The sequence below is a fragment of the Mustela erminea genome, chromosome 1 (genome assembly GCF_009829155.1).
Source record: "Mustela erminea isolate mMusErm1 chromosome 1, mMusErm1.Pri, whole genome shotgun sequence".
In the NCBI taxonomy this organism is placed as follows: domain Eukaryota; kingdom Metazoa; phylum Chordata; class Mammalia; order Carnivora; family Mustelidae; genus Mustela; species Mustela erminea.
The window spans coordinates 195,082,798-195,101,477 of NC_045614.1; the positions used below are offsets into that span (position 1 = coordinate 195,082,798).

The 18,680-nt window shown below is 38.3% G+C and overlaps 1 protein-coding gene across 2 annotated transcripts in view; it reads left to right on the top strand.

Moving 5' to 3' along the window:
• The first annotated feature begins 1,155 nt into the window (after window positions 1-1,155).
• CHODL (chondrolectin) overlaps window positions 1,156-18,680 on the top strand; it is a 28,946-nt gene continuing 11,421 nt past the window's right edge. Inside the window, exons 1-3 of one of the 2 annotated variants that reach the window (XM_032353011.1) lie at window positions 1,156-1,784; window positions 11,378-11,687; window positions 11,999-12,156. In XM_032353011.1, coding sequence (XP_032208902.1) covers window positions 1,706-1,784; window positions 11,378-11,687; window positions 11,999-12,156 — 547 coding nt within the window. In that variant the 5' untranslated portion in view covers window positions 1,156-1,705. The remainder of the gene's footprint in view (window positions 1,785-11,377; window positions 11,688-11,998; window positions 12,157-18,680) is intronic. The other variant, XM_032353002.1, reaches the window with a different exon arrangement.

An 18,680-nucleotide genomic window follows, 5' to 3' on the forward strand; every position in this document is an offset into this window, starting at 1 on the left:
AGCAATGACTGTTTCTTTAGAATGTCGAGCTAGTGGTGAAACTCACAGGATCCATACCCTCTATAAAATGTATTAATTGCTCATTGCCCTGAAATAAATTAGTAATTTAATGGTAATACAAGGAAAAATAAAGTGATAGACATCATCATAATTATTGTGGAATTTTACTTCCCTGAGTAGGCTGGACTCTGTAATCCTTCAAGCCTAAGTGCTAGAATTCTTATTCTGCAAGACTTGTTCTTACTGTAGCAGGATTTACCTTCTTTTTCCCCAAGAAAACAGCCCAATAAATGTTCAGTGTGAACTTGTGGCTTGTGAAAACCAAAGACAGGGAGGTGTTCTAGGAAAATGTACCACCCATTAAAACCAAATCAAGTTATGGAAAAACATCTTTGTAGGTTTTAGAATGCTTTCTTTCTTTCTTTTTAAACATTTTATTTATTTATTTGACAGAGATCACAAGTAGGCAGAGAGAGAGAGGAGGAAGCAGGCTCCCCGCTGAGCAGAAAGCCCAATATGGGGCTTGATCCCAGAACCCTGGTATCATGACCTGAGCTGAAAGTGGAGGCTTTAACCCACTGAGCCACCCAGGCGCCCCTAGAATGCTTTATTTCTAATAGAAACTATAGATCACACATAGATGTTTGCAAAGAAATACATACACTTACATCCAGGAAATTCCCAAGTATTCAGAATATTTGTGCTGATCGTTTTCTCTGGAACTGCATTCTGAGATTAAAATCAGTTGGGAAAACCGTGCCTCAAATATTCTCTTCAATTTGCTTCTGTGGCAATTTAGTCAAGCAACCTGCTTGGAAGTAATCTATTTGCAGAACCTAGGTGGGGAAAAACCTGCCACATCCTATAATTCACAGAGCAGGTTTTGGCTCCCACTTCGCCAATCCATCTTGAATAGTGGCTGGTGCCCCGCATCTAGGAATACATATGATCAAGCAATTTAGCGCAAAAAGAGAAAGGCCCCACAACTTGGCATCCCCGTGGACATTAATCTTTGAGAAAACCAAATGGATCCAACTTTTGCCAGAGTTTAATAGCAAAGCTGTCACATTTTACACAAACGAGCATCAGGTCTGTTAGCGAATGGAAAGAGAGGACCAGGAGAAGCGGAGGGGAGGAGGTGGGGCTGCTGACTGCAGTCTTTTCAAAGCGGCTCCAGTTTTCATGGGAGGGGCCGGGTTGCGTCCCATAGCAGGAGAGAAGAAGTAGTTAAAAATTATTGCTAGCAAGGGGCCGGAACCTCGGGATGTGGGTATATAAGACCTTGCCTCCGGGCAGAGCTGCTGTTACTGCTGCCGCCGCCGTGAGAGCCAGGACTAGCCACACCGGCTTAGCCCCTCACTAGCCAGAGGCCCGGGAGAGGAGCAAAGGGGTCGGGCGGGGTCCAACTCGGGTTTCCTGCTTCACCGCTGGGGCAGACACGGACCCTCTAACTTCTGTTTCCTCTCCTTAAACGCGCACCGGCGGGGTGGTGCGCTCTAGCTCAGCACACCAGCGCGCGGCAAGGGCGCGCCCGGCTCCAGGCCCTGCCAAAGGCGATGAGTGCCGGGCCCTGGCCAGCTGGGCTCCAGCGGTGGGAGTAGGGTCCGGCGGGCAGGCAGGGAGGCTCAGGGGTTCGAGCTCCCGCTGCGCGGCGGGCAGTGCTCGTCTTCGCTGCACGCACACCTGCTGCTGTCGCCGCGCCGCGATGAGCCGCGTGGTCTCACTGCTGCTGGGCGCCGCGCTGCTCTGCGGCCACGGAGTTCTCTGCCGCCGGGTGGTCAGCGGTGAGTCAGGGGGCTGCCCGCCGAGCGGACAAGCAGGGAGAGGGGGCGCGGGGTGCGGGGGCAAGGGCGGTGCGCGGCGGTCTGTTCTGGGGTCAAGGCTCTCCAGGAGCTTGGAAACCCGTGAGGAGTAGGGCGTCGGGAGGATTGGGGGGCGTGGCAGCGAAGGGACTAGATTGTGGTCAGCTTTCTTCCCGGCCCCGCAAAAACACACGCAGAGAAAAGTTTAAATTTGGGGCGAGTGCCTGGTTCAGTAACTGCAAAGTGGGCTCTGCTACAGCGTTTGCCAAGACTGATTTTCACTCTCTTTTTAAGAGAGTAGGCCACCGGGCAGGGCTTGGCACCTGCAAAAGGGTGGGGTACCATGGATCAGGCAGAGGAAAGAAACCCAGAGCTTCAAGAACCGCTGCAGAAATGCCAGCCCCTGTTGGCCTGTCTTGACTTCGGTCTGCGCACTGTGTTCAGTCGGATAGTTTCTGGGACCAGACCTACTCTTTGTGGGTGGCTCTCAGACTCCTGGGCATGCATGCGGCCTTTGTTCTCAGGGAGGGCTGACAAAGAACAGGGGACTTACTGGTCATTGTGTGCAGACGCCTTTCCTTTGCACACCTTATTCCAGGTTGGGGACTTTTCAGAAAAGGAAGTCCGGTCGAGTTGGGCTGAGGTGTACACGGTAATGGCCACAGGTTCGTGCACACAGTAGGTGCCCAATTAGGTGGGCCGAGTCAGTGCCAGGGAAGTGGATCAGAATTGGCAAGCTTCCAAGCATTTGCTCTGATTTTTCTTTTTCTTTGACTTTCACGGTTCTTTTGTTAAGCAGTTTGTGTCTCATTAACCATCCCTTACTTTTGGGGAAGGTCTTTAAAAAAAAAAAAAAAAAAAAGATTCTCAAAAGCTTAGGATGAATGAATTGTGCCTTACATGAAAATTGAGTATAACAACCCCTACTGAAATTTTTTGCAATGTTAATTAAAGTGTTTCAATGAATATTTGTTGAATGTATGTGGGAAAGGGTTTTAAGTGTGGACTTTTTTTTTTTTTAATGTAAAAAGCACAAATTCCTTTTCACATTCCGTTCATCAGAATAACAGGTGTTACTAGAGGTAAGAGTAGATGAGAGATGACATCAACTTAATCCGTAGTGAAGCCAGACCTTTAGAAACTGGCATATTAAGCTTAATTGTTGCTGATCTTCCCCTCAGCAATATGTGATGTTCCACATCTTGAGACTATAATTCTTCAGTGTCTAGTTATCAATCACTCACCGCTGACTTTTTGGCCCTCTGGAGACATTGGAATTAAATACATGGTGAACTGTCATTTGGACATGTATGCTGCTTACATTTGGGGGGCAGGGAGAAAAAATCAGGCTCATTATTTTGACAAATTGAAAACTTTTCAGTACCAAGTTAGGATGTTACAGGAACCATATATTAGATCTCTTTCCCCTTAATATAGCTTTGAAGAAAAAGTTCACTATATAGACCTGAGTGTTTGAATTACATATTTGGCTGCTTTTGGGTTTATGAGAATTACTCTTACAAGTGATTGAGCAGCAGAGACCAAGCTTTTAGCATATGGTGTGTTTTTAAAAACACTTCATTGCCTTAAGTAGTATCCTTTTGGTATACTCTTGTTTGTATGCCATAAACTTTGCAAGAGAGATGAAAAATATTTAAATAAAAACAGAACTTAAAAAATTGTCAATGAAAAGGTTTTTTTTTTTTTTGGTATTCTATTATTGCATAAATTGTTGCAAACCTTTTGTTGTGTTTTCCTGTGAAGTATTTATAGGCATCTTGTAGATGACATCTGGAAAATTTCTAATTAACTGAACATGATCTATTTGATTTAGCATAAATGATGATGTTTACTTGATATCAAAACAATTACTTAGTTATGTTTTTCTTATGGATAATTTAATTACCCTTGGCCGTAAAAATTCGCATTAAAATTTAACCATTCTAAGTTTGTGATTTTATCCTTTGAAGACAATTAAAAAATATTTTAGCCACAATAGCATGAGTACAGAGAGTATAAAACATGACATGTTGGAAGTAGTAGGTCTAATGTCTGATGGATCAATGTTAAGTTCTATGTGGTGCATCAACTTTTTCCTGCCACTGGGGACCAAAATTCTACTCAAATATCTGTCAAATGAAATCAGCTCTTTGGGGCTGTTATTAGGAAAATACTTGTAACATATGGAACATATCAGTATAGCTATTTGTAATTTATATTTAGTGTACCAAAATAATTACTTTCTCTAGAAAAGAGACAGAAACCCACAAAATAATTCTTTATAGAAATTTTCTTCATTTTAGTACTTTAAAACATGTGATATTTCCCATACTTTTAAATACATCACTATTGTAAAAGTTGAGAAACAAAAGTATTTTCACAAGAAATAGGAAAGTATTTTTATAGGTTAGCAGTCATGTTTATTTTGATGCATAAATACATAGTAAAATATATAACCATGAGAGTAATTTAATATATTAGAGTATTTAATGAAAGAGTATTTAATGAATTTATGAGTTAATTTTAGAATTACTTTTAGGATCTCAGATTTGTACTGATTTGTTACTGACTACAGATATGTAGAGAATATTTGTGGGGAGTAAAATCATTTAATTCCGTGACTTGACTGGTAGATCATGACAGATTTAGGGCAAAGATAAGAGGATTTTACTTATGGGGACATGGATACACATGAGAAAGAAGTGTTCAGGAGGCTCAGTTGGGTAGGTTTCCAACTTAGTTTAGGCTCAGGTTTCTCAGAGTCATGGCATCCATGCTAGGCATGAAGCTGACTTGAGATTCTCTCCCTCTGTTCCCTCACCCCCTGCCCTGCCACCTCTCTCCATCTCTCTCTTAATAAATAAATAAATCTTTAAAAGAAAGAAAGAAAAATAAGAAACAGAACTGTTCAAAATTCAGGTTTTTAAGGTAGAAAGATATGTCTGAAGAACATGTGGGTATTTTTAAACATTTCAGGTGTTTTTGAAGTAATGTGTGTGTATGTTTTTTACTCTTGCTTTTTCTTTTTAGTGGGCACAGCAGTGATCCCCGACCTGTTATGCAGTAAAGGGCACTAAGTGTTTTGCGTGGTACCTCCACATTTCTGCAGAAAATGTTAATATGTATTAATTTGAACTCATTGGAATTGGCCTGCATTTTATTTAAGATTCTGGGGGATTTAGACACATCTCTTCTGTTGTGTAGCTGCCACAGAATTATGCAAATCTATGGGTTGTGACCAGTAGCTGTAGGTTATTGTAATAGCAAGGGAGATAGAAAAAAATCTGCTGAGCATGTCCCGTCCTGTGGTACTATTCCATGACATCATCAAAAGCATAAAGTGATGACAGTGCAATTTTCAAAGATGCAATTACTTTAAGTATCTCTTGGGCAGGAAAGGAACAAATTAATCTTATTACTAGTCATTTAATAAATTACACATCTATCATAGCCATTACTCCTTAACTGCTATTTTTCATCATTTTATAGTTTTGTTTTGAGAACTCTTCTTCCCAAGGATGGCAATAACTATTTCAATAATGTTAAAAATGAGGTGGTGTTGTGTAAAGGGGTTCAGAGTGGAAATCCAGCTGATGTTCACATTAACAATTTTTACTTTTATAACAGCTTTCTGTGCTGGGCACCTGGCGTACAAGTGGATGAATGTACCCAATTGGCAGACGCTCTTGTAACATATTACTGGTAATAGAAAAGACCCGATGACTTGAATCCTGTTGCACTCCTTGTAATTGGGAAAAATTCATTTGGAGTTTGCTTTATTTAGAAGATGTAAGGGCTGGATGAAAAAAAAAACACTTAATACTAGATATGGCTTGAAAATCTGATATAGATGTTGCAATATTAATCCTGTGTCTAAATGTTCAGTAATAGAAAAGCCAAAATCTGCTTAGAAAAACAAACTCTCAATGCATAAGCCCTTGCACATATCAGCAATGGTAATCCATTACAGATCAATGCTAATAATTTAAGATAGAAAACATGAATAAGGTATATGTTTATCAGTCTCTTTATTTCATGAAATATTTTGCTTTAGAAAAAATATTACATTTGTCTAGGGAGGCAGCATAGACATCTGGATGAAGGTGTGGCCTATGGGGCCAGAGAGACTGCCTGGTTCTAAACCCTGACTACTGTGTTGTGTGAATCTGCAAAATATCTAACTTTTTAAAATAGGATGGGAGCTACATGATGCGACCTACAGCACAGGACTGTTGGAGGGTGAAGGGGTTTGAACAGATTTGTGCAGACTGGATCGTGCACAGGGAGTTTGTGCCAAGAAGCTGAGAGGGAGCTCAGCGTGCAGGTCCTGTACGCTGGAGCTAAGGCCACCTAGAAGAAAACAACTTTTTCTAGCTGAGCAGCCTATATCGCCAGGAGAACACATCTTTTCCTAATTTACCCAAAGGTGTGGCTGGTGCTAGCAGTGAGACCATCCATGCTTAACTATTCATAAATGTCTGACCATTATTATTACAATACTTCTTTAAAACTCCTTTTTAGAAAAAAAAAAAAAAAACTTCTTTTTAGGTGAGAAAATTCCATTTTAGGTGAGAAAACCAGGAAAGTTTTAAGTAATGCCTCCAAGCATACCCACAATTCTAGTATACCTCTGGAATTCTCAGCAGCTCTTTTTGATTGAATGTTTTAACTTTTGAGTCGCACAGTCACTTGGTTTACCATTTGCTATTTAGATCCCAATTTTTAAATATGCAAATTTAAAAAAAAATGAGTTCCATTCCCTTCTCAAAGCTTGTGGTATTTCCCAGTGAGAGAGGTAGGACTTGCAACTGCCACCACCGTCCACAAAATGACCCAGGACTACAGTTTTGAATTTATCAATGCAAGAAAATATATTCTAACACCCTTTTACTAGCACATAATACATTTAATTGCACTATAAAATCTCTGTTACAAAAAAGAAAACTTATTATAACAAAACTTTTTTTTTTTTTTTAATAAAAAATCATTCTTAAGTTGGTGGACTATTGAACACTTTAAGGAGCACACTGTTTGAAAGCATTTCATTTTAGTTTAGAAGGGCTGGCATTGTATCAGAGATCATGGCACAGTGTATAATGTTGGATCAACCTATTTAGTTATGTGATTTGGGAAAGAGTAAGAAAGAATGATGAAAAACCAATTATTTTGTGGGATTTTGGTAAAATGTCCAAAGCTCAGTCAGTCAGGTTTGGGGAAGACTTATCATGTAGATTCTCTTTTGTACATTTTTTTTTTCTTTTTGTAACTAAAAGTAGATCAAGACTGAACCATAGAAATTCATAAAATATCTTTTATGCCTTTATTGAAAATTATGACATAAATTCAATACTCAATATTAGTAATATATGCTTAGAGCATAAGGTATAAGAAAAGTGTTATTACTTTGCTCACAGAGGACTCAGCTGAAGAAAGTTAATAAATATAAGCAAAATAAAACTGAATCATAGATCCTTTCTATTAGGGAAGAAAAAAGTAAACTGCCATAATACTATGAGTTCGGCCCCACTTTTATATCAATGCCAAAAGCATTTACTGCCAATATTTAGTTCTAACGGACAAAACCATCTATTCATGGGAATAGTAGAATAGTAGAATCTTAGCAGTGACAGTGATAGGAATGTTTATGCTGTATGCATGTGTGTATAATATTAATAGGTGTAGAATCCTAGGTGGAAATCCTAGGTGACATTAAGTAAATTGTTAGTATGAAGCTTGCCTTAGTGTAATAAACACTGTTGCATGGTTGTCTGAATATTTATCTACATATGTTATGGTTAGCAGAGGGTGGATGGAAGTAGATGTAGTAGGTGAAGTTTCGAATTCCTATAGTTCAAAATAGCCAAAGGAAGATTTTATCTGAATGAAACATTTAAAGATCAGAGAAAAGGGAGTTCCCCATGCGATCTCACAGAAGGAGAAGAGAGATAGTTGTAATGGTTCTCTAGGAAGATTAGCCTTTACAGAAGTGGGAAAAGTGGCTTCCAGAAGATCTGTATTAATGGAACTTTTCTGGGAATTAGGGCAACATTTGTTTCCCAGCTGTTGGGAGTTCCCCGGCCATGACGGCCAAATTTCCATCAGCTGAAATGGTGGGGAGGGTTCAGCAGCTCCTTTTGCTTGATTTTGCTACTGCTTGGACTACATTTGCATAATAAGGCTGTAGTTGGGAGTGAAATAGAAATGGATGTCAAGAAATCCACAGTGTCAGCTTTAACTGATTGTATATGAATGGTAATAAAACTGGGCCAGGTATCTGTAATTTTCAAACAGCCTTGCTAGATCTGAACTGCTAGTGACCTTTCAGTTCAAAATCTGAGGACACAACTGATATTCAGCAGATACTTTGGAGTTAATATCTACCTGTTCTAGTGGTAATTGGCCCCTATTTGGATCCCCTGACTATACCTCTGCTTTGCAGCCACTGCAATCTCTACCCCCTCTCCCATGACCCTGGACCATTCCATCACCCACAGCCAAGGTGAGAATGCCTGTCACAGAGAGTGCCATGGTCAGCTAGCATCTAGGATTCACGCACACTTTTTAACTACTTTAAATAGAATCTCTGCCTTAGGTTTTCCTCTTATTAATATTATTTCTCTGTAGACTCACATAACAGTGTTAGGAATTTCCACATTGCATTAAAATTCTCTTAAACATTTCATTCAAAATGCTACCCTTAATTTTATAAATTAAACTGTAATTTCAGTGGAACTATTTCAGTGTCCTCACTGTAAAGAAATCTGTGTAGTGTTTATTTTTTAACATCAAAGAGAATGAGCAGGGACTTTTAGCATCTAAATTATATATAGGCACCCTCTGAATGAGTGCTGGCCTTGGTATATAAATAATTTTTACTCATTCAAGTTTCTGGTTAATTTATTTTTTAAATGGGCTCCTTTTTGACATCTTGCAAAACAATCTTGTTGGACAAGTTTAATATTTCAGAAGTGTTGGAGGCAAATCCAAGTCTGAGAGTTCTTGGAGTGAAAAACTGAGCCCGTTGAAGACTCAAGGGAATGCAGTTGAGATATATTTCGAGACAGAAATATGTAAAGACTGTAGAAGAAAGTGGAAATAGCTTGCTTTAAAAATACAGGCACAGAACTCACTGGGATTAATGGCATTTTTAGAATATTATCAGGAGCAACCATTTTAAACAATGAAGTCATCACAAAATCTAATAATAAATTAGGAGAAATTAAAATAAATAATTGTATTAGAATCAGCCCCTGGGACTTTCATGATTATTTCTCAAGGATGATTTATTTCAGACTGATTTGTCCTCTTGAAATCTCTTTACTCCCATTTTCCTGCAGTCATTCATACTAACGTTTTATTATTCATTAACAATTAGTTGGGGCTGTCCATTCATTTGTTTATATTATTCAGTGTGGTGTTCCTGGGTCCAGATCACAGTTAATGAGACAGAGAGGACAACTGGCTGGCTGGCTTGCATTGCTACAACTGCTTTATTAGATGGCAATTCTCAGCTTGGACCATGATATTGAATGCCTATCACTCAAACACTGTGGTAAGGTTAATGGCCTCCTGATTTCGGCACCCTCCCGACTCTGAGTGTCATCATAGGTCATTAATTGCTGATTCTGGGGGAGAATGGATATGATAGCGATGTTGACTCAGTGTGATGTACTGTAATTAAGAGTACAAATCTTGAATGCAGTATTTTTTAGCCAGTGTTTAAGTACAGTAACACTCCCCTCTCTCCACTACTGACAAATTTTCTTGATCGGCTCCAAAACTAAATACCTGCTGAGAAAAGCCTTCAATCCCAACAAGAATAATGTTCATGCAGACAAATCTTAAGAAAGCTGTAGAGCTCTGCCTTAATTTCTTCGCATAAAGTAATTTGACTTAATTTTACATAAAATACTTGGTAGTCTGTTTTCCGAGACCAAACCTAAGCTGAAATTGGAAGAAGGCAAAGAAACTAATAGAGGGTCTGGGCAGCAGATTGGGAAAAAGAAATAGTGACAGAGAGGGATGCACTATTTTTAATGTTTACAGAAGAGAACAGAAGTGAAACAAAGAAGCTAATCTGGAGATTATCTCTATAATTTGGCATAGTTGCCTGGTGGTATAAGGAGCAGAAGTAAATCAAGAGTCTATATGTTGAACCACCCAAGTGGCCCTAAATTAGGGAAAGTTGAAAAGAAAGGCAGTGTTACCACTTTCAAACTCATAAAGGAAGTAATTGCAACTAGTCTAATAAGGCATCTTTTAGGTTAAATTTGAAGAAGTCATTTTATTTAATATGTCTCCATTTAATACATAAATGGAGATTCTAAAGCTGAAAAACAATTTGTTCTCACACACAATACCTAAGTTGTTTTTAATTTAACGGTGTTTGAAAGACACATTTGGCCAAATTTTAGTTTACCGAGATCTCTATCCAAGTTATCAGAGATTGACAATAATCAGCAATAGATGAGATTTTAAAAGCACCTTTATTACCTGATGTATTTATTTGTTTCATATTTAAAAAGCCTTTCTTTTTTGTTTGTTTGTTCGTTTTTAGTATTTGATTCTCTGAGTTCAGGGGACCCTGAGTGGCTCAGTCTGTTGAACGTCCAACTCTTGGTTTCAGCTGGGATGGTGACCTCGGTGTTGTGAGATCCAGTGTGACCCCTGCACGTGGCTTCTGGAGTCTGCTTGAGATTCTTTCCTCTCCTCCCTTCCCCTTGCCCTCTATACCCTCTCCCCACGCCCCTCATGTGCACTCGTTTTCTTCCATTCTCTCTCTCTCTCTCTCTGAAATAGATAAAATCTTGATTGTCTAAGTTCAAATTTGGGACATTCTATTTGGAGTTTATAACTCATTTGAGATGTCTGTGTAGAAACAGAGAAGTCATTGGCTGAGCGACTGGAGACCACACATGGAGATCACCTATCAAACCAGAAAATATTCAGAGAATTAAGAATGAGAATTTTCTCAAAGATTACTCTATACTACTCTAGAAATCTATCCTGTCACTTTTAATGCTGTATTTTATTAATAAATTATTACTAGAATTACTTTAATTTTGACCTCTATTAACTTTCAATGTAATGTATTTAATGTATATACAATAAAAGCAAATATTTATGCCTCAAATTTCCCACCTTTTATAAAGGTTTTTCATACCTTCTAAACATTGCTTTTAAAAATTTTATTTGTTTTTTTAAATTAAATTATTTTATGAATTGTTTTTCTTGCATAGTTTTGGCCTTTTAGCTCTCCATATACTTGAAATTTCTTTAGCTACCTTCATATGCTGTGATAATTAGTTTATATCTAAGCCAGAAGAATCATGAGTTCCCTTTACAGAAATTTTCTTTAAGTAAAGTGTTTTGAAGTTTGTGTTAGAAGTTACTTAGGGAATCAATTTGCTTTTATAAATTGAAAGTAATAATTTAAAAAATAAACCTTATAAAATGATGCAGTGGAACAATCGTTCTTGGGAGAGTGCATCCTGTGTTGATTGGCTCTTTAACCTTAATTCATAATAGCTTATGAATATAGCTCGGGTAATCAATACATAGCATCTTTTTTTCAGGCCAGAAGGTGTGTTTTGCTGACCTCAAGCATCCCTGCTACAAAATGGCCTACTTCCATGAACTGTCGAGCCGAGTGAGCTTCCAGGAGGCACGCCTTGCTTGTGAGAGTGAGGGGGGAGCCCTTCTCAGCCTGGAGAATGAGGCAGAACAGAAGTTAATAGAAAGTATGTTGCAAAACCTGACAAAACCAGGAACGGGAATTTCTGATGGTGATTTCTGGATAGGGCTTTGGCGAAACGGAGAGGGGCAGACATCTGGTGCCTGCCCAGATCTCTACCAGTGGTCTGATGGAAGTGCTTCCCAGTACCGGTGAGTAGGTGTCCTGAAAAGTTGGATGTTCTCTGGGGGACTCAAAAGAGAGAAGGGAGATTTCTGTTCACCTGTAGAGGATGTCAGAATGGAAGAAGCCAAGTGGGTGTTGGGTATTAAGGAGGGCACTTGTTGTGATGAGTACTGGGTGTCGTATGTAAGTGATGAATCACTAAATTCTACTTCTGAAACTAATATTTCACTCAACGTTCACTAACTGGAATTTAAATAAAAACTCAAAACAAAAAGCAGAACAAAAAGAATAGAATGGGTGAAATCACTTCGAGGTGTTCCTGTTGCTCTGTTTACAGAAACTGGTATACTGATGAACCTTCCTGTGGAAGTGAGAAATGTGTTGTGATGTATCATCAACCAACGGCCAATCCAGGCCTTGGGGGTCCCTACCTTTACCAGTGGAATGATGACAGGTGCAACATGAAGCACAATTACATCTGCAAGTATGAACCAGGTAGGAAATACCATAAATAGGGATAACGGATTTTGTCATATTTGGTTATATTTTGATCTTCACTATTTATATTTAGGCTTTACTGCCTTTGACTCTTTGTGTTTCTCTGCTGTGAAACCCAGACTTTCTCTGCAGCTTGTCATAGAGCTCAGTGTCCTGAAAAATACTTTATGCTATAGAACAAATTGCCCAGTCAGTTAAGCAGAAGGGGTAACTGGACACATTTGGAGACCTGTATTTAAGGGAAAATAACATTTCTTTTTCTTTTTTCTTTTTTTTTTCTTTATTAACATATAATGTATTAGCCCCAGGGGTACAGGTCTGTGAATCGCCAGGTTTACATACTTCATAGCACTCACCATAACACATACCCTCCCCAATGTCCATAACCCCACCACCCTCTCCCACCCCCCTCCCCCCAGCAACCCTCAGTTTGTTTTGTGAGATTAAAAGTCTCTTATGGTTTGTCTCCCTCCCGATCCCATCTTGTTTCATTTATTCTTTTCCTACCCCCAACATCCCCCAACGTTGCATCTCCAATTCCTCATATCAGGGAGATCATATGATAGTTGTCTTTCACCGATTGACTTATTTCACTAAGCATAATACCCTCTAATTCCATCCACGTCATCGCAAATGGCAAGATTTAATTTCTTTTGATGGCTGCATAGTATTCCATTGTGTATATATACCACCTCTTCTTTATCCATTCATCTGTTGATGGACATCTAGGTTCTTTCTATAGTTTGGCTACTGTGGACATTGCTGCTATAAACATTTGGGTGTACATGCCTTTTCAGATCACTGCATCTGTATCTTTAGGGTAAATACCCACTAGTGCAATTGCTGGGTCATAGGGTAGCTCTATTTTCAACTTTTTGAGGAACCTCCATGCTGTTTTCCAGAGTGGTTGCCCCAGCTTGCATTCCCACCAACAGTGTAGGAGGGTTCCCCTTTCTCTGCATCCTCACCAGCATCTGTCATTTCCTGACTTGTTAATTTTAGCCATTATGACTGGTGTCAGGTGATATCTCATTGTGGTTTTGATTTGTATTTCCCTGATCCCGAGTGATGTGGAGCACTTTTTCATGTGTCTGTTGGCCATCTGGGTGTCTTCTTTGCAGAAATGTCTGTTCATGTCCTCTGCCCATTTCTGGATTGGATTATTTGTTCTTTGGGTGTTGAGTTTGCTGAGCCCTTTGTGGATTTTGGATACTAACCCTTCATCTGATATGTCATTTGCAAATATCTTCTCCCATTCTGTCAGTTGTCTTTTGGTTTTGTTAACCCTTTCCTTTGCTGTGCAAAAGCTTTTGATCTTGATGAAGTCCCAGTAGTTCATTTTTGCCCTTGCTTCCCTTGCCTTTGGTATGTTACTAGGAAGAAGTTTCTGCAGCTGAGGTCGAAGAGGTTGCTGCCTGTGTTCTCCTCAAGGATTTTGATGGATTCCTTTCTCACATTGAGGTCCTTCATCCATTTTGAGTCTATTTTCGTGTGTGGTGTAAGGAAATGGTCCAATTTCATTTTCTGCATGTGGCTGTCCAATTTTCCCAACCCCATTTGTTGAAGAGACTATCTTTATTCCACTGGACATTCTTTCCTGCTTTGTCGAAGATTAGTTGACCATAGAGTTGAGGGTCTATTTCTGGGCTCTCTATTCTGTTACATTGATCTATGTGTCTGTTTTTGTGGCAGTACCATACTGTCTTGATGTTGACAGCTTTGTAATAGAGCTTGAAGTCTGGAGTTGTGATGCCACCAACTTTGGTTTTCTTTTTCAATATTCCTCTGGCTATTTGAGTTCTTTTCTGGTTCCATATAAATTTTAGGATTATTTGTTCCATTTCTTTGAAATAAATTGATGGGATTTTGATAGGGATAGCATTAAACATATAGATTGCTTTAGGTAGCATAGACATTTTCACAATATTTGTTCTTCTAATCCATGAACATGGAACATTTTTCCATTTCTTTGTGTCTTCCTCAATTTCTTTCATGAGTACTTTATAGTTTTCTGAGTATACATTCTTTGCCAATTTGGTTAGGTTTATTCCTAGGTATCTTATGGTTTTGGTTGCAATTGTAAATGGGGTTGACTTCTCAATTTCTCTTTCTTCTGTCTTGTTGTTGGTGTAAAGAAATGCAACTGATTTCTGTGTATTGATTTTATATCCTGACACTTTACTGAATTCCTGTATAAGTTCTAGCAGATTTGGAGTGGAGTCTTTTGGGTTTTCCACATATAGTATCAAATCATCTGCAAAGACTGAGGGTTTCACTTCTTTGCCAATTTGGATGCCTTTAATTTATTTTTGTTTTCTGATTGCTGAGGCTAGGACTTCTAGTACTATGCTGAATAGCAGTGGTGATCATGGACAATCCTGCCATGTTCCTGACCTTAGTGGAAAAGCTCTCAGTTTTTCTCCATTGAGAATTATATTTGTAGTGGGTTTTTCATAGATGGCTTTGATGATATTGAGGTATGTACCCTCCATCCCTACACTCTGCAGAGTTTGGATCAGGAAAGGATGCTGTACTTTGTCAAATGCTTTTTCAGGGGGCGTCTGGGTGGCTCAATTGGTTAAGCAGCTGCTTTCGGCTCAGGTCATGATCCTGGAGTCCCGGGATGGAGTCCTGCATCGGGCTCCCAGCTCCATGGGGAGTCTGCTTCTCTCTCTGACCTTCTCCCTGCTCATATTCTCTCTCTCACATAAATAAAAATTTAAAAAATATATTAAAAAATGCTTTTTCAGCATCTATTGAGAGTATCATATGGTTCTTGTTCTTTCTTTTATTAATGTATCACATTGATTGATGTGTAGATGTTTAACCAATCTTGCAGCCCTGGAATAAATTCCACTTGGTCATGGTGAATAATCATTTTAATATACTGTTGGATTCTACTGGCTAATATTTTGGTGAGAATTTTTGCATCTGTGTTCATCAAGGATATTTGTCTGTAATTATCTTTTTTGATGGGATCTGTGTATGGTTTTGGGATCAAGGTAATGCTGACCTCATAAAATGAGTTTGGAAGTTTTCCTTCCATATCTATTTTTTGGAATAGTTTCAGAAGAATATGAATTAATTTTTTTCCTTAAATGTTTGATAGAATTCCCCTGGGAAGCCATCTGGCCCTAGGCTCTTGTTTGTTGGGAGATTTTTGATGACTGCTTCAGTCTCCTTACTGGTTATGGGTCTGTTCAGGCTTTCTATTTCTTCCTGGTTCAGTTTTGGTAGTTTATATGTCTCTAGGAATGCATCCATTTCTTCCAGATTGTCAAATTTGCTGACATATAGTTGCTCATAATATGTTCTTATAATTGTTTATATTTCTTTGGTGTTGGTTGTGATCTCTCCTCTTTCATTCATGATTTTATTAACTTGGGTCCTTTTTCATTTCTTTTTGATAAGTCTGGCCAGGGGTTTATTACTCTTATTAATTCTTTCAAAGAACCAGCTCCTAGTTTCATTGATTTGTTCTATTTTTTTTTTTTTTTTTGGTTTCTATTTCATTGATTTCTGCTCTGATCTTTATTATTTCTCTTCTTCTGGGTTTAGGCTTTCTTTGTTGTTCTTTCTCCAGCTCCTTCAAGTGTAGGGTTAGGTTGTGTATTTGAGACTTTTCTTGTTTCTTGAGAAAGGCTTGAATCGCTATATATTTTCCTCTCAGGACTGCCTTTGCTGTGTCTCACAGATTTTGAACTGTTGTATTTTTGTTATCATTTGTTACCATGAATTTTTTCAATTCTTCTTTAATTTCTTGGTTGACCCATTCATTCATTAGAAGGGTGATCTTTACTCTCCATATATTTGGATTCTTTCCAAATTTCATCTTGTGATTGAGTTCTAACTTCAGAGCATTGTGGTCTAAAAATGTGCAGGGAATGATCCCAGTCTTTTGATACCAGTTGAGTTCTGATTTATGACCCAGGATGTGATCTATTCCGGAGAATGTTCCATGTACTCTAGAGAAAATATATATCCTGTTGCTTTGGGACGGAATGTTCTGAATATATTTGTGATGCCCATCTCGTCCAGTGTGCCATTTAAGGCCTTTACTTCCTTGTTGATTTTTGCTTAGATAATCTGTCTATTTCAGTGAGGGGAGAGTTAAAGTCCCCTACTATTATTATATTGCTGTTGATGTGTTTCTTTGATTTTATTATTAATTGGTTTATATAGTTGGCTGCTCCCATGTTAGGGGCATAGATATTTAAAATTGTTAGATCTTCTTGTTGGACAGACCCTTTGAGTATGATATAGTGTCCTTCCTTATCTTTTGTTATAGTCTTTAGCTTAAAGTCCAATTGATCTGATAGAAGGATTGCCACCCCAGCTTTCTTTTTATGTCCATTAGCATGGTAAATTGTTTTCCAACCCCTCACTTTAAATCTGGAGGTGTCTTTGGGTCTAAAATAACTTTCTTGTAGGCAGCATATTGATGGGTTTTATTTTTTTATCCATTCTGATACCCTGTGTCTTTTGATTGGGGCATTTAGCCCATTAACATTCAGGGTAACTATTGAGAGATATGAATTTAGTGCCATTGTATTGCCTGTAAGGTGACTGTTACTGTATATTGTCTCTGTTCCTTTCTGATCTACTATTTTTAGGGTCTTTCTTTGCTTAGAGGACCCCTTTCAATATTTCCTGTAGAGCTGGTTTAGTGTTTGCAAATTCTTTCAGTTTTTGTTTGTCCTGGAAGCTTTTTATCTCTCCTCCTATTTTCAATGATAGCCTAGCTGGATATATTATTCTTGGCTGAATGTTTTTTCTTGTTTAGTGCTCTGAATATATCATGCCAGTTCTTTCTGGCCTGCCAGGTGTCTGTGGATAAGTCTGTTCCCAATCTAATACTTTTACCATTGTATGTTACAGACTTCTTGTCCCAGGCTGCTTTCAGGATTTTCTCTTTGTCGCTAAGACTTGTAAATTTTACTATTAGGTTATGGGGTGTGGACCTATTCTTATTGATTTTGAGGGGGGTTCTCTGTGCCTCCTGGATTTTGATGCTTGTTCCCTTTGCCATATTAGGGAAATTCTCTACAATAATTCTTTCCAATATACCTTCTGCTCCCCTCTCTCTTTCTTCTTCTTCTGGAATCCCAATTACTCTAATGTTGTTTTGTCTTATGGTATCACTTATCTCTTGAAATCCCCCGTCATGGTCCAGTGGTTGTTTGTTTCTCTTTTGCTCCACTTCTTTATTCTCTGTCATTTGGTCTTCTATATCACTAATTCTCTCTTCTGCCTCATTTATCCTAGCAGCAAGAGCCTCCATTTTTTTATTGCACCTCATTGATAGCTTTTTTGATTTCAACTTGGTTAGACTTTAGTTATTTTATTTCTCCAGAAATAAATTTATTTTTGTTTCTCTAATATCTTCCATGCCTTTGTTGAGCCCAGCTGGCACCTTGAGAATCATCATTCTGAATTCTAGATCTGATATATTATCAATGTCCGTATTGATTAGGTCCCTGGTCTTTGGTACTGTCTCTTTTTCTTTTTGTGTGTGTGTGTGTGTGTGTGTGGTGAGTTTTTCTGCCTTGTCATTTTACTCAGATAAGAATATATGAAGGAGCAAATAAGATACTAAAAGGGTTGAAAAAACCCCAGGAAAATATGCTTTAACCAAATCAGACAACACCCCAAATTGTGGAGGGGGAGAAAGGGGGTAAAAAGACGTTCAGAAAAAATAAATAAAAGAAGAAAAAATAAAGAAAGAAAAGAATATTAAAAAAGAAAAACCATATATATGTAAGACTGGTGAATAAAACAGGATCGCCCACTTAATTTTGGAGTTTTGGTCTTTTAGAAGAAACTACCTCCCAATATTTTAAAGAATGAAAAACATATATAAGGGTAAACATGATGAAGGGATAGAATATGAGTATAAAGATGAATTTTTTTTTTTTAATTTCTAAAAAAGGAGTTGATAAGTTGGTTGGGAGAATAAAGAAAAAGAAAGTGGAGGGAATTCCTCAGGCTGGAGACTAGAACAAAGCCCTGTGATCTATTAGAAGAAGTTGTATCCCAATTTTTTTTAGAAGAAAAAACCCTATGTGTATACAAAAAATAAAGTTAGATACAATGAAGGATAAAATATGACTATAATAATGATTTTTTGAAAGGTATTGTTTATATAAACTAGTTAAAGAATGTTAACATGGGGGCTTAAGTGGGTAGGAGAAGAATAAATGAAACAAGATGGGATTGGGAGGGAGACAAACCATAAGTGACTCTTAATCTCACAAAACAAACTGAGGGTTGCTGGGGGGAGGGGGCTTGGGAGAAGGGGGTGGGATTATGGACATTGGGGAGGGTATGTGCTTTGGTGAATGCTGTGAAGTGTGTAAACCTGGTGATTCACAGACCTGTACCCCTGGGGATAAAAATATATGTTTATAAAAAATAAAAAATTAATTAAAAAAAAAAGAATGTTAAAAGAGGAAAGGGTAAAAGTTAAGAAAAATAGCAGAAGAAAAACATAAAATTAAAAAAATTAATTAACTTTGCAAGAC